Raw genomic sequence first — 16,550 nt, 5'->3', positions numbered from 1 at the left:
TGCAACTAAATTAAATAGGAATGAATATCTTTCTGTCTTTTTAGAATATATATATTTTTTCTAGAAATGTTATGAATTTTTATCTAAAATTAATCTTAAAGGGATAGCTCACCCAACAGTGAAAATTCAGTCATCATCGGTTCCAAATCCACCCTCATATTGTTCCAAATCCATAAAACATCCATCATCCATATTCAAAACACAATGAAGATATTTGTAATAAACCCTGAGAAATTTTTGTCCCTCCACTGAAATGTAATTTCCCCAAAATGCTCACAATTCAAATGTTTGATGAAACGTATGATGTTTGCATATGTAAATTGTGTGTGGGGGGGGGACTGAGGGTTGTCCCCCCCTAAAATATAATTAAAAACCACATTGTGTATTGTATAATGATATATAGGTAAAAGAACTGTGTAAGTATTTAGCAGTAGTGGTAAACAAACACAAATGGGACTAAAAAAGTATTAAGCTTAGAAACGTTTTGAGTCCCCCCTCCCTTGCCTCACAGCGCTTTAGTCCACTGCCTGCTTTCCCCCTCTACCTCACCTACAAAGTTCTTCAGTAGTTATGGAACTGCAGTAAGCAGGCTGTCTAGGCTATTTTATTCATTGGATGAAGTGATTCTTTTCTCTTTAAGACAGATGATGCCGAGTCATTAATAAATTAGTGAAAAAAAAAAAAAAAGATGTATGATGTATTTTTTCATGAGTCCGCTATTTTGGCAATAATAATATTAGCTTGTTTAGTTTAATACCGTAATATTGTTAGTCTTGCGTAGCCAAACCTTCAGACTGACGGCTGAAGGTATGGAATCCATGGCAGCTTTCATCGGCCAAGGCCCACCCACGAGGCCGTTTGACCGACAACCAATCACAGTTCGTTTCATTCAGAGTCACGTTTCGGGGCGTGGAAATGTCGCCACAATAATAGTCTCGTGTAGCCAGACCTTCAGATTGATGGCTGAAGGTCTGGGAACTTTGGCTGCTTTGAATGGCCAAGGCCCGCTCAAGAGGTCATATGACTGACAGGTAACGCAACCAATCATGTTTCGTTTCGTGCCGCATCATGTTTAGGGGCGTGGAAATGTCACCACAAAAACGGTGTAAAACAGTGTGTAAAATATTTTTCTCAGACTATGCCACGAAATTTTAATTCTGAGTGTATATAAGCGGTAGACTATTTTAGAAAGGAAAATTTAAAAGATAAAAAAGTCAGAAAATCAATAAATGATGAATAATTTATTGCTATTGTGTGAATAACATGTAATCAATAAAAAAGTAACTGTAGTAACTGATTACAAGTATTTTAAAATGTAATTTACTCTAATTACATAGATTTTTGGAATCTGATTACGTAATCCAGATTACAAGTAATCAGTTACTACCCAGCTACCAGCTACCCAGAATAGATATTCTTTGTCCCAGACGAAACCTAAAATACTATGTGGAGGACGCAAGATAACTTAACAATTATAAAATGGCCGCGTGTTGAACCCATGAAACTAATTCGTATTTAAACAACTATCGCTTTGTGTCGCTGTGCAGATAAAATGACAGAGAAAAGAAGAACAAACATAAGATCAGTTTTTAAGTGCACCAAAATGCCAAATAAGTAGTCCCCATAGTACAATTTTGGCTGTATTATTTGTGCCCCCCCCTGAAATTTATGCCCATGTGTACCTGCTTGACATTGAAGGACAAACCTTACTGGTTCTCATGTGTCAAGCAATGATGTTTATCTGTGAATTAAAGCCTAGATTATATTGGTTCATCATATAATACATGGTTCATCATTCATGGGAAGTCGTGGCCTAATGGTTAGAGTCGGACTTGTAATCCAAAGGTTGCGGGTTCGAGTCCCCGGCCGGCAGGAATTGTAGGTGGGGGGAGTGAATGTCCAGCGCTCTCCCCACCCTCAATACCATGACTGAGGTGCCCTTGAGCAAGGCACCGAACCCCCAACTGCTCCCCGGGCGCCGCATCATAAATGGCTGCCCACTGCTCCGGGTGTATGTTCACGGTGTGTGTGTGTTCACTGCTGTGTGTGTGTGCACGTTGGATGGGTTAAATGCAGAGCACGAATTCCGAGTATGGGTCACCATACTTGGCTGAATGTCACTTCACTAAAACAATGTTTCTTCAGAAGACTTGTATGAAACTTTTATATTCATATGGTTTACTTTAACAGTGTCTTTATGAACTTTTTGAAGCATCTGAGTTTTTGGAGCAATGGACTTTACATGGATGGTCAGAAATCTCTCAAGTTTCATTAAAACCATCTTCATTTGTGTTTCGAAGATGGAAGAAAGTCTTATGGGTTTGAAACAACATGAAGGTGAGTAATTGATGACAGAATTGTAGTTTTTGGCTGAACTATCCATTAAAATAACACGATGCTATACAGTAGTTGTTTTTCTCATTAACATCAGCATCAGGAAACCCTTGGTGGTAGTGACTTTGTGCCCGTGGGATTATTAACTAACTAACTTAACATAGCCATTTTAGTGACAACTAAACAGACACACAATCTGTCACTCTCTCTCTAGCACACACATTTACGTGACCCATGTGTGACCCATCGATACGTGTCATTTGTGCCACTTCACAAACTCAAAGGAGTAGCTGGGCGGTGTCTGAAATTACAAACGAGACCACATGCATGGTCCATGCCACCTCAGACAAACAATACATAGCTTCATTAGATCTGCACAGGTACACTTGGTGCCTTCGTGGATAATTACAAAGCTACTCAGACCAGCAGCAACCACACAAAACAACACAAAAACACAGCTGGTCGCTTAGACACAAAACGACGAGCTCACGGGAGCATATGTTTTGGGTAATAGGGACATGTTTGCTTTATGTTGAGTTGGAAAACAGAGTTGCACACACCTAATAATCCTTCTTATAAGCTAACGAAAAAGATGTTTTGTACATGATAGTAAATGTTTCGTATGTGATAGGTACATGCATTGTACATTTATAGGCAATTGTTAGCATACAATATATGCAAATAACAATTTTATCAAATAAACCACTTTGTTTGTTAGGTATTTGTATATGATGTTCACACTGGATATAAACTGAAACGAACAATTTGGAAATATTTACAGCAACTAAAATATAAAAGCTTTTACAGTATGTATGCACAGCTTTTGAAATGTAAAAAAAAAACCTTTATAATTTTTTTTATATTATAACATTTTACTGTTATATATTTTTTCACAACTATGTTGAACCTAAAGGTTTCTTTGCAATAACAAAAGCAGAAGTGTTATAAACTGTTATAATAACAAATCAGGTAAACGCATTCAAATTTGATGCATCTGAACACATTCAATTATAGATTAAATACAATAAAAACAACCTGTGCATTCCATTAATTATTGTTTGAACTTAAAAAGATTATTTTATATTGATTTCAGTTGATTTCTAAAGTTGCCCATACTGCAAAGAAAATGCTTACTCTTTATATGTTGTTAAATATGTTCTAAATACATTAAAAATAAATGTTTCAGTGTCTGTGCAAACTTATACAAATGTATGTGTGCTAGAACCACACTTACTAACAAATACTATCAAATACTTACAATTACTAATAAAATCATGTTGAATTTAAAGATGTCCCACAGTATCTGGGAAAGTGACTAGATAGATATCAGAAAGGAAAGCAATCTTAGCTAAATTATAAACAAAGCAAATAGTAAAGCAATATCAAGTTTTTTTTAGCTTGCACTTACAGCTTGCTTTTTTAATCATCCATGATTTATTTATTAATGTATTTTTTGCTATATCTGAGAAAGTTATATTTATCATTCTCTATGCCAATGGTTCACTGTATTTGATACATGATTGTAGAATAAGATTTTTATCGGTATTGACTTTTCACATTGGTGCATCCCTAATATCTGGCAGTATTGGCTAAAATTCAGTCTTGGGGAATCCTAACAAAAGTTGTGTCATTTTTAAAAATCAATTCAACTGAAATAGGCAGTCTCAAGACTACTGGGAGTGCAAAACATTCACCTACCATGTAGAGACAAAATAAATTAAGTCTTACAAGCATTAACTGCAGATATTCCAAGCGATGATTCAGTTCTATTTAGTTTGACTTACCTCACCCTTGCTCTCTTTAAATGAACCTCTGGATCTTCCAGCACGAGGATGTTCACTGCTTGTCTGGGTTCGAACCTCCTCTTGCTGGCCGAAGAGCTCCTCCACTGTCCTCACGTCAATTTGATACTGCTGCTGTCTCACTGCTAGAGTCCAAATATTCGGTTTTCCCCGAACCTTCTCCTCAGGAATGGTTTTCCAGAAGAAGCTCCGTACCCGTCGTTTCTTGCGTGAAGCATGAGGATGGCCTGGTGCTTGAGGTGGTGGTGGAGGAGGTGGAGGCGGTGGTGGAGGTACTGCTGGAGGGCAGGAAGTGCTGTCATGTTCATGACTACGGTCATTTGAGGAGGTTGTAGAGGGTTCAAATGGCAGTCGATTTACTACTGGTGTGGTACGGTCGCTTGCCGACGACTCCACAGCAGTCACACTTGCCATGACAAGCATTACATTAGCAATTACACCAGTCCTGGAGGGCCAGGCTGTGAGGGGAAATTTTGCCCTGTTTCCCACAACACCTAACAAACTGGGACAGCCTCTTTGCTTGATTCTAGGTGGTGTCTGTTGAAGTCCCAATGTCTTTCTCACTCATAGTCGCTTATACAACTGACAGCTGGGTAAATAATAAGTCTTGCCTCTAGCAGAATATGTGCGGAGATCATTCTTTGAATTTAGAATTGAATGCTTTCACCAAACTGTCAACTGACTCATGGCTCTAGCAATAAAGCAATAATTTCACAATCCCTTTAGGCCAATGTTTTGACATTCTCACATATTTTGTCTTCACTTCTTCTACCTAGTCCCATAATGCAGAGCTGTTGCTTCCAAGATTTTGCCCACTGCGGTGTGGTCAGAGGTCAAACCCTTGGAACTGCAAGAAGGACAAAAGACACACACACATACAAAATCAAAATTACTGAGGTTCAGTCAGGCGAAGAAACTTGGAACCTAAAAACAGAGGAAATGAGAAAGTAACAGACATCAAAAGAGATGTGGTTGCACACTCAAGGAAAGGCCCAGTAGGAAAACGCCAAATGCTATTGTTCATTGGGGCCAGCCTGCTATGTGTAAAAATGATCTTGACAGATGAATCAAATCTTCACTAATGAAAACTCACACAGGGAACTTCCAAGGGATTTGTACGTCATGGCAAAAAAAATGGCAACTTATCACAAATGACCTTTACATAACATACTGTAGTTACATAACATGTAGTTATTCATTCAGTTTGGTGCGAATTTAAAAAAAGTTGTATATTAAGAATTTTTTATTTTTTTTGCATTTTTGTGAAGAATCATCTAAATGGTGTACACTCATACTGTATATAATAATACTAATTTATTATAAAAAGTGTTTTTATTATAGTTCAGATCACCAATGTTTTTCGCCAAGTTGAAATTACATGAGTTTCAATAAGACATTAAAGGAGACCTATTATGCCCCCTTTTAAAAAAAATGTAATATGTGACCCTGGACCACAAACCAGTCACAAGTATAATTTTTTTTTAAATTGAGATTTAATCAATAAGCTTTCCATCGATGTATAGTTTGTTAGGATATGACAATATTTGGCCGAGATACAACTATTTGAAAATATGGAATCTGAGGGTGCAAATAAATCTAAATATTGAGAAAATCTCCTTTAAAGTTGTCCAAATGAATTCCTTAGCAATGCATATTACTAATCAAAAATTAAGTTTTGATATATTTATGGTCGGAAATTTACCAAATATCTTCATGGAACACGATCTTTACTTAATATTCTAATGATTTTTGTCATAAAGGAAAGATTTATAATTTTGACCCATACAATGTATTTTTGACTATTGCTACAAATATACCCATGCTACTTATGACTGGTTTTGTGGTCCAGTCCAGGGTCACATATACTTTAAGTCTCAGATGTCCCCAGAGTGTGTCTGTGAAGTTTCAGCTCAAAACAACCCACAGATCATTTATTACATAAATTTAAAAATGCCTATTTTGAGTGGGAGAAGAAACATGCTATTTTCATGCATGTCTCTTCAAATGCAAATGAGCTGCTGCTCCGTGCTGAAATCAAGCATTTTAAACCATATTAGTTTAAACTTCTGATATACGGTTTTCTGAGCACACACATCCGAAGCACGTGCACAGAAAGCAGTTGTCACACAGCGTGCGAGTCCTGAACTAAGTTCTCTTTCATGTCTTAATCTGTCAAATACACACAAGTCTATTACCTGATCCCATGACGAAAATGTACCCGTGGGAACTTTTTCGCAAGACACAAAATACATACCAAGTCCATATCACTGCAGTTTCCAACACAAATTAACACTACAGGCGTTAAAACAGAGAGCACTTGTAATCATTTTCCTACACAGTTATGGTTACAGGTCCATATGTTTTGATTTCCAGACATAACAAGCTTGCTCAGTAGCCGGCATGGAATTGGACTTAGGATGTGGATTCCTTGGGTACGAATCCCGTCAAAACATAACTCGCAATGAAAGATGCATGTTTGCATTGTGTTTTTACGTCACATTCTCTTTTGTTCATATTATGCATCCAGCATCTTCAGCTAAGTGGACATTTCACATCCAATATGTCATGTAATTTGCATGGCGGTATGTGTAGTTGGGGGAAGTCGTGGCCTAATGGTTAGAGAGTCGGACTTCTAATCCAAAGGTTGCGGGTTCGAGTCCCCGGCCGGCAGGGATTGTAGGTGGGGGGAGTGAATGTACAGCGCTCTCTCCACCCTCAATACCACGACTGAGGTGCCCTTGAGCAAGGCACCGAACCCCCAATTGCTCCCCGGGCGCCGCAGCATGGCTGCCCACTGCTCCGGGTGTGTGTTCACGGTGTGTGTGTGTGTGTGTGCATTTGTTCACTACTCACTGCTGTGTGTGTGCACTTGGATGGGTTAAACGCAGAGCACCAATTTCGAGTATGGGTCACCATACTTGACAATACGTCACGACTTTTTTTTACTTATTTCCCATTTTGAGAAAAATTTCCACAGGTAAGTTTTTGTCATGAGATCAGGTTGCATAAACAGTCAGTTATGTCTGTGAAGGTAAACAGATGGGAAAGAAATTGCATGTTTATATTAGATCTGTGTGGCAGCAGCGTAATATACAGTAAATAAATCAATAAATCCACTTCTCCACTGTAATATTATAATAAGATCCCCTTTCTATGTTTTGTCACAAGCATGCAGAGAAAGGTTTACTAAAAAATGTTTACTGGGTTGTTCTTTTTCACGTTTTCTGTGTTGGTAAATGCTCCAGGTACCCAATTATAGCACTTAAACTGTAGAAAATGTAGATCTTCATATGTCACCTTTAAAGATAAATTAAGGGAATGAATTATTGTGTAGACTTAAAACTCACTATAAGTGTAACTTTAATGCAGAATTACATAATTAGAATAGTTTTCATACTGGTGATTCACTCGTGCCACATATGTTATTTGAATATGCAAAGCAGCCGACATCAAACAGCCTTCAAAGTACAGTGAGGTTGTCAAGGAGACCAGCCAACAACCAATCCGCAAAAAAGCAGCTATTTCACATAAAAACTGGCAAAGACATCCAACCAAAGCTGTTAAAAAAAAATAACTTGCTTAATTTCTAATATTTTGAGATATATAATGTACAAGGGCCTTGTAAGCAGCATTCACTGGTCAGCTCATTATCAGTATGGCTCAGGGTTTGTCATGCAGGTGTCTTTGTATCTCAGACACCGAGAGAGCAGAGACAGCAGTACATGGCACTGGGTTTTATCTTATGTACTACTGTCAGGAATGACATACTGCCGTCTGCTGGGAGAGGCCACAGCACTTTTGGATCCGACTTAACAGATTCTGTTATGTAACGTGTATTTCACAGAGAGGCTGAGGGCCATAAAAGTCTAATTTCAGGGAAAAAGCAAAAACATTGTTGCGGCATTGATACTTGTGAGGTATCTTTAATGCAGGGATTGATCAGTGTACACACAAAAGTTCAAAGTTAGTGTGTTAGTACAACATGTTACTTTTTACTGACAAAGCTGATTGGGGTGAAAGGATGTTCTGGAAACAGATAATACAAGACACCAAGTGCTGTAAACCAGAGCTCATCATACTGCAACAGGGTCCCATTCGATCCTCTAGGTTTTTACTTATTAAAAGACAATTGACGTCACAGGAAGACTCTGTTTCCGTGCTGGTTCAGCTGAGTTAAGTGCAAGCAACTATGTATAATTTATTCATATGTAAAAGTAGGTGGAAAAGTAGGATTTTTCCTTTTAAAGTCATCTTCTTCAGAAGGGTTATGCTGTATGATGTTTTAACGGTTTTTGTTTTGTTTTGTTTATTTTTTTACAAAAAATTGGAAAATAAATATGTATGTGTGTTAAGATCCTAAATGTACATGCACTGTGTTGGCTAGAAAAGAGAGTAAAGGGTTAACACTCTGTAACACATTCTATCTCACCTCAGTGGTGTCTTTGCTGCAATGTCAGCTACAGTGTACAGCAACACACCCAGATCCACAGCACCAAATCTGTTCATGATTATAACCAACATCATATTTACAAACGTTACAGAATGCTGGAAACCCATTTGAGGGAATATTAAAGCAACATTATTTTAGGATGAATCAGACACTATAATAATGTGATTAAACACAAACACTTCAAATCCAGCAAATCTAAAGGGCACTAGACATTCAATTGGTCACTCGTGAGAAAGACAAATGTGGATGAAGGAAACGACGACGGGATAGTTCACCCAGGAATAAAAATTATGTCATCATTCATGCATCCTCATATCATTCCAAACTCTTCATCTTGAACAGAAATTTTTTATATTCTCTCATCGTTTTTTGTCCATCAATTGAAAATCTACACAACCAAAACGTTAATGAATCAAAGAGTACAAAAAAAAACATTGTAAAAGTAATCCAAATTAATTCAATGGTGTTCTGAAGAGACATGATCACTTTATACATACAGATTTAATTTAGGCTTTTATTAATTTATAAACATTGATCAACATACATACAGTACATAGAGCTCATCAAATGTGTGAGAATGGCTCAATGGAGTGGTACAATTTCACAATTGTTTTTTTTTTTGAGATTGTTAAAACAATAAATCATGTCCATGTTTCCATGTTGAATTATTTTAAAATACATAAATAATTCAGATGGCTATGACGCATTACATGATGCAGATAGTAGAATACTTGCGTTTACTATAAAAAATAGGCTGTTTTTCCAGCTAAGCCTCTTTCTAATTCAGAACTGCAGCTGAACTAAAATCTACCTTGTCACAAATCTGATTGCTACAGACATTGTTAAGTATAGTTGATGGATTTTTGAGCATATTTGGAAAGAATGGGACAGAATTAATAAACACTGGTATGCTGTACCCAGACCATTAGACATCTGTTCACATTGCTTGGCTGCCTAGCAAATTAATCCTCCTTAGGAGAAAATCTCCTAAAATTTCTCATTGTTTGTTTGTTAGCGATTAGTCCTTTTGTTTAGAAAAGATGTCAGCACAAAATCATCTAATAAAGTAGATCACTCACTCACTTAAAGATGGTGTGTAGGTCAAATGCTTAAATTTGGTCTTAAAAAACAAATTTCCCAGAAATAATACTCATTTATTCTATTTCAAAAGCTCTGTTCAACACTGTAAAACTTCAATATTTCTATCTGATCTACCCCTTACATTTAGCTTTGTTGACATAAAGAACATGCATTTAGATGTTACTACATGCAATATCTTTAAATTACAACTTTTTTGTCCAGCGAAGTAAACAACAGTGTAGAACTGAAAGATGATATCTGGCAGTGATTCTTCAGAAGACCCTCAAGAGGCAGGAGAAGGTACAAAAGTGTATTCATTTTCAACTAACATAACATTAGACTTGCTTGCCCTTGGGTTTGTCTATGCACAAACACACACATAAAGAAACGTTTTCCCACACAAACACAGACAATCGTACATCTACCCTACCACAACCCTTCAGACAAAGTCTTGGCCTGTTACCCGCTTCAATTGATACCGCACTTTGTAACGCTCTGCTCGTAGATTTATTTCCAGTACGTCTGGTAAATGAGACCTGAGGCAATAACCCACATGGATATCTAATACCTTCAGTGGAATATTTGGGTGCAATGAACAACACCAAGACAAAGAACCTTTGAGGAAACACACAGAGATTAAGAAATACTTCATCAGATTCAAGCATTAATGTCTTAATGGTGCTTGTGCTTTGGATTCAGCATTTGGTGCAAGTGTCTCTGTAAGGCAGCCATATATCAAAGTCCAAACACCCACAGGGTCTTTAGAAGATTAAGCTGCTTTCATAATCGCAGGAAAGACTGGCAAGCTAAATGATCTAAAAGAACAGTGATAGAAGCCACTGGTTTTGTTTAAGACCCAGACATACTGACCCATACATTGCCCACGGTATGACATCATCTACAATTCAAATCATGAGGCCGTTTCTGTATCAAACATTAATTTATTGCCAAGTGTGATGTTGGTTGATGATGATGGTTTAAAGCTGTTAATGATTTAAAAAGTCTAATTAAAGGGGAATCATCATCTGTTGCAGCCATAACGTGATCAGCAGGTGCTGGCTCTCTGAGAAAGTGTGTGAGTCTTGTGTTGTGACTCAGTAACTGGCAAATGCATACAGCAATTTTCTATGTTAGGGGAAGGAAACATCCAGGAAAGGCTGACCATCTAAATTTTTTGTTTAGCAAATATTATAGTGAATGTGTGGCCTTTTATCATCTACAGTGCTAGCTGTCACATTTTAGACCTTGCAAAGGGGAAATACAGTTTGCTTTAATTTCCTGTATACTGTACCTTTAGGTCATTATAATCACACTGTAGTATATATTGTGTATGTGTAAAACATTGACGCCATTAAAGTACTCTACCAGTCAGTAACTGAGGCCACACTTATCTACTACTCTAAAAACAGAAATTATTTAAAATGGAATATTATTGTTGTAAATTGTGCTGATAAAAAGTAGTCTTTTTTCAAGAAAATAGTTTATAAATATTGCTTTCATTTACTCTATAGCCGCTTAATTTTCAGATATTATTGTGAATTACAAATATCACTTTTTGTAACAAAAACTTAAAAGAATAGTTTAAAACAAAAAAAATCTGAAAATGTACTTATACCCTCAGGCCATTGGTCAACAAGTGATGTAATGCTAATTTTTTTTCAAATCTGTTCTGAGGAAGAAACAAACTCTTTGATGGCCTGGGGTACGGAAGTACGTTTTCAGCAAATTTTCATTTTTGGGTGAACTAGTCCTTTGACATTTAATGAAAAATATAAATATTTTATATTTGCATTATATATTTATATAGTATATTTTTATCAGCATTTCTGGCATATAAAAACAGCTAGTCAAAAATATCTTTGTTGTTATGCCCTGATATGACTCTTTTCATAAGGACACCACAGAACTTCTTATTTTATATGTGAGGTGTTGGTCTGTTTGTGCACGTGCTGGTTTGACTGCATCAAAGTGTTCTGAACAAAAGCTATGGAGATATTTACTCATCCTCCTGCTTTCATTCACAAAATGTGGAAAAGATCTTAAAATGAATAATGTAACATGTAACATGTTAAAGGTTTTTCATAGCACAATGATTTCTCCACTGACGGCTATAATGAATCTTCTGCTTACCAAATTTAACCACAGCTGGGGGGCAGGGTGAGGCTTGACCCAAATACAGAGTGCGAGGATGGTATTACAGTGAAGAGATAAGATACAAAGATATAAAGATATAAAGATATCAGATATAAAACATCTGGACACGCATTCAAGAGAACTTCATGAGAATATAACACTAAAACAAGGCATCCAGTCATCTGTGTAATAATGTTACAATTTATAAATGTATGTATAATTGTATTCATGTAAAGACGTTTTAACTAAACCAGTGTTGCTGGGAGGAAAGCTTGCTAGTGATCTCTATTGATCACAAAGGGCCATTAGAGAAGGTAAATAAAGCAGGAACAAAGACCGCTGAACGCAACTACACAGTAATCAAACAGAACTCAGGGAAATCTTCAAGAATTCTTTAGAAGACAAACTAATTCTAGAGCTCAAAGAAGCAAAGTTCCAGGATTATCTAATTCATAAAGTACAACAATTTCTGTCCATCACACACAGAAGCATGATCTATTCTAAAGCATTAGGCAGAACAAATGCAATACGAGAAGGAAATCTGAATGTGTCCTTTAAGTTTCTGGGAAACCCATGAGGGTTCATCTTTAAAGATTTTTGAGCCATAAAGATAATCATGTCCACATGGGACCAGGACTCAACGTAGCTTGAAAAGTGCACTGACTGAGATACTGCACTAATGTAACCGGCCTTCACTGTCAATCACTGAAGCTGCATATTGGCTTGTGGGCATTTATTCTAATTCTACACATGCTTCACTTTAATGTGAACTGAATGAGTGTTTAGTCACATACATGTGCTAAAATGGACCCAAGATGATAACTAGTAAAATACACAAACTCACACATGCTCATATTGCAGTCACTCCCAACAGCCAAAACATGGCTCTGTCTTGTTCTCCACCACAAACAAGATTTTCTGTCTCCCACAGTCACTACAAATTCCACTAAGTGGTTCAATTCCCATAGGAACAACTAGGAATAGTAGACAGTGAAATGACCGCAATAAAATATAAATGGCCTCATGCGCAAACAAAGAGAGCACACTGGTGTAAATCAAACCTCTCAGAAAACCGAAACCATCATAATACATCTTGATATGTAGCAAAATTACATTCAGTTAATGTAGAGTGGCTATGCAATAGAACAAAATAGGATTTCTTTCCTATTTTTCAAACCATTTTATACATTTATGCATTTAGCAGACGCTGCGACTTACATTGCATTCAAGTCACAGTTTTTACATTTCTATTAGCTCTTGCTTTCCCTGGGAATCGAACCCATGACCTTGGCGTTGCTAGCACCATGCTCTACTATTTGAGCTACAGGGAAGTGAATCAGCCAGTGGCACAGACGGTAGGACACACTTTGGTTGTCAAGATGATGAAAGCAGGTGGGAGGGGAAGTCCAAACACCTGATGTTTACGTGTGCGCAAATGAGAGAGCTAGATGCTTACTGGTGAATTTAGTCCCTTTAGAGCTTATTAGAAGCATTGTGACAGATTAAGTAAAACAACAACTGGAACTGTGATGACGACAGTGTTGTTGTTTTTAACTAAAACTATTAAAAAATATTTTTTGGTAACTGAAATAAAGACAAAATAAAATAAATGATTGAAATACTGATGAAATATTATAAATCTAGATAGAAAGTTTGACTTAAAAATGTGAAAATAGAAATGTTGCACTAGGATCTAACTGAAATAAAATAAAAGTTGAAACTAAAAAACTAAAATAAAAGTCTTAAAAAAAACTAACAAATGACTAATACTTAAATGAAAACTGAAAATATAAAAATATTAAATATTCTATATTAGTAGACCATATAAATAATACTAAAACATCACTATGTAATGTTTTCTGTTAAGATATATTTCTGTTATTTTTTGTGAATAGAAATTGGAGCTTTAATGTGTCTGTGTTTGTTATTAATTACAAATGTACACTGCAATATTCTTTGTACAGTTAGGAATAACTAATAAACACCCCCTAATATTTACCAAAAAAAAGGAAAAAGCTACACTGTCAGAACTTGAAACAATCCACAAATTCACAATCATGCTCAGATAGTGTTACCACGGTAATCTATCAGGTCAGTACTTTGGGGGCGCTTGCACCAATTGAGTTCCCCCACTTTAGGGTGTGTTACCGTGGCAGTGTGACAACAGACAACCACCCTCCCCCATTGACCTCACCCTGAGGGAAACTTTTCCCTAAGCTTTGTTCCAGAACTCCTGAATGGATTGTCTCCAATTCATCTCACCATGAGAAATGGGATGGGCTACTAAAGAAGCTGGCTTCAGAGGATTACAATAAAGCACATCACGGTCAGTGACAAAGCAGCACTAACAGCCCTAAGGGTCTCTACGGGGCATTAGAAAGAGCTGGCCAGCCGCAGAAACCACCAAATGCATACATTTGTACTTTACAGTTTTCCTGTGCATTCACATTTATAGGATAATGTGACTATGACAGATTTCAGATGATGTAATGTTTACAGACCAAGGTCCAATATAATAAAGTTAAATAAAGGAGGCACGGAAGGCTTTTGAGAAGGAACCGTGCTATAGTTTTCTATAATTTTCTATATACAACATGTTCAGATTAAAGAGGAGTAGAGAGGTTACACGAGTAAGTTAATAGCGTAATCTTTAGGTATGAGTCCTATTGCGTGACAGCGATCACACTAAAGTCTACAGAAATAAAACTCGAGTGTTAATGAAACGGAAACACAGAATGGGTCGATTATACCCAAAGGAAAGACAAGGGAGAAAGATGGGCGAAATTGTAGAATCAGTAACAACTGTCAATCCACACACACACACACACACACACACACACGCACACACACACACACACACACACACACACACACACACGCACGCACACACGCACACACACACACACACACACACACACACACACATATAGCCTATAAAGCGGGAATATCATTATGTGCGACCATGCGAGAATCGCAGGGATAATATTAAGATTATTCTTTTAGTCGGTCAATGAATGCATGGTGTAGTACAGGACATTGCTAGAAGAAACAAAATCATTCAGCAGCAGAAATAATTGTAAAAACCTAAACGTATTTTATAGAACTAAACGTGGAATTTAAACTGGGTTAAAGAACTTACCGTGTAGAATCTAAGGGAAAGATGTACTAGTTTTTTTCTGTTGCGGCAGGTGCGTGTATCCGAGGATAGGTGTGTGTCGGTATCACCGCTGCAGCGACGCTCAAAGATGCAGTGCATTACAGCCAGAGGACACACTGCGCATGCGCGTGTGGTGTGTGCTGAGCTACAGCGCATGCGCAGTGCGCGCTTTGACTTGCTCAGGTGAATCTTTGGGACCGACCGAGAGTGTGACGTAGGCTGTGTCACCCGCTGGTGACGAGTGTAACATAATACCACTCAGGCACAAATATTAATATTAACATACACCGTCGTTGGCTGTTTATTAAACATAAGCAGGTCTATTTGGCAACCATGGAGATGATGGAGCATTGTCCAGATACAAATAGTAATTTAAGGGTAATTTTAGAACCACTGACTGAAATTTATTCTATTTTCCAATACTGAGCACGAATCTCATTAACCTTTTTTCCAAATCCAGTGGCTGGGCTGTAGTAATTTGCATGCATTTTGCTTTTTAGGGAAACAAAATGAAGGTGCTTTTAGGCACTAGAGTCAAACATTCTCATATTTCTTCATGTGAAAATCATTTTTATCTATTCCTGTATTTGGGTCTTCGATTCCTGTGAAGAATTTATTGATTTATTTTTAGATACAGATATATTGTATTTGCGTAACTCTCTTCTCAATGCAAAATGTTTCAGAAGAAAATCATCCATTAATGTCCCCAAGGCGACTGTGGGAAGAAATGTTCTGCAAGGCACATACATATAGAATATAGCCTATCAAATGTTTTAGAGTTAAACAATGAGTTTATTAAATATTTTAAATGATTTCATATGTAAAATGGTGTTATGCAGAGATGGGCAGACCTACGAGGATTAATTCTCATGTGTACTATTGGACACACTGTACTCAGACCAGTTACATAAAGTCTTTGACAGGTTATATGAGTCCTTGAGGCACCATTTCCCTCACTTAAAATCCATCTACACTTTCACAGCGCTATCATTAAATGATGACTAAATGAGCTTATAAAAAAAAGCATACTAGGACCACTAGAAGACCTGGACAAACTTCCAGGGGAGCCCAGAAAAGTCTTAAAATTATGTATTTAAATCTAGTTATATTAACATGAAAACCGTCAGAAAATAAAGATGTACAACATTAAACTGCCATTATATTTTTGAGTTCATTTGTACTACAGCTGAAGTAGGCCTACTAAAGGTACATATCAGTTCACTTTAAATATTTTATTGGACAATTTGTGGCTTGGATTCCAAAAAGTTTAGAACCACTCAGTGATTATGTAATCTCAGCATAAAGTCTGTGAAAACGCTCAGTGAACTAGTAAGAAAGGCACCAGTGCCCTCTGTAGGCAGAATTATGTCTTGACTGTATAAGAAAGCGTAAGTGGTAATAATAGATCCTGTCAAATGAAACAATATTAGAAGGCAAAGACTGTTTTAATTACACCAGAAAAAGTGTCAGATACTTATACAAATACTTATCACTGAAATGATTTAATACATTTGAATAAAAAGAGGTATACACACGACTTAAGGATGAAAAGTTTTATTTTCTCCCATGATTCAACATTCAGATCTTTTCTGCC

The 16,550-nt window shown here is 36.9% G+C and overlaps 1 protein-coding gene across 1 annotated transcript in view; it reads right to left on the bottom strand.

Annotated features, from left to right (window-relative positions):
- LOC306873057 (FH2 domain-containing protein 1-like) overlaps positions 1–15,040 on the bottom strand; it is a 30,370-nt gene extending 15,330 nt beyond the window's left edge. Inside the window, exons 1-2 of the mRNA XM_079422061.1 lie at positions 14,939–15,040; positions 4,119–4,983 (exon numbers count right to left, since the gene is read on the bottom strand). Of these exons, the coding sequence (XP_079278187.1) occupies positions 4,119–4,559 (441 nt within the window). The 5' untranslated portion in view covers positions 4,560–4,983; positions 14,939–15,040. The remainder of the gene's footprint in view (positions 1–4,118; positions 4,984–14,938) is intronic.
- Between the last annotated feature and the right edge of the window lie 1,510 nt (positions 15,041–16,550).

The sequence above is a fragment of the Barbus barbus genome, assembly GCF_936440315.1.
Source record: "Barbus barbus genome assembly, chromosome: 7".
Lineage (NCBI taxonomy): Eukaryota > Metazoa > Chordata > Actinopteri > Cypriniformes > Cyprinidae > Barbus > Barbus barbus.
This window is presented reverse-complemented; position numbering and strand designations above follow the sequence as displayed.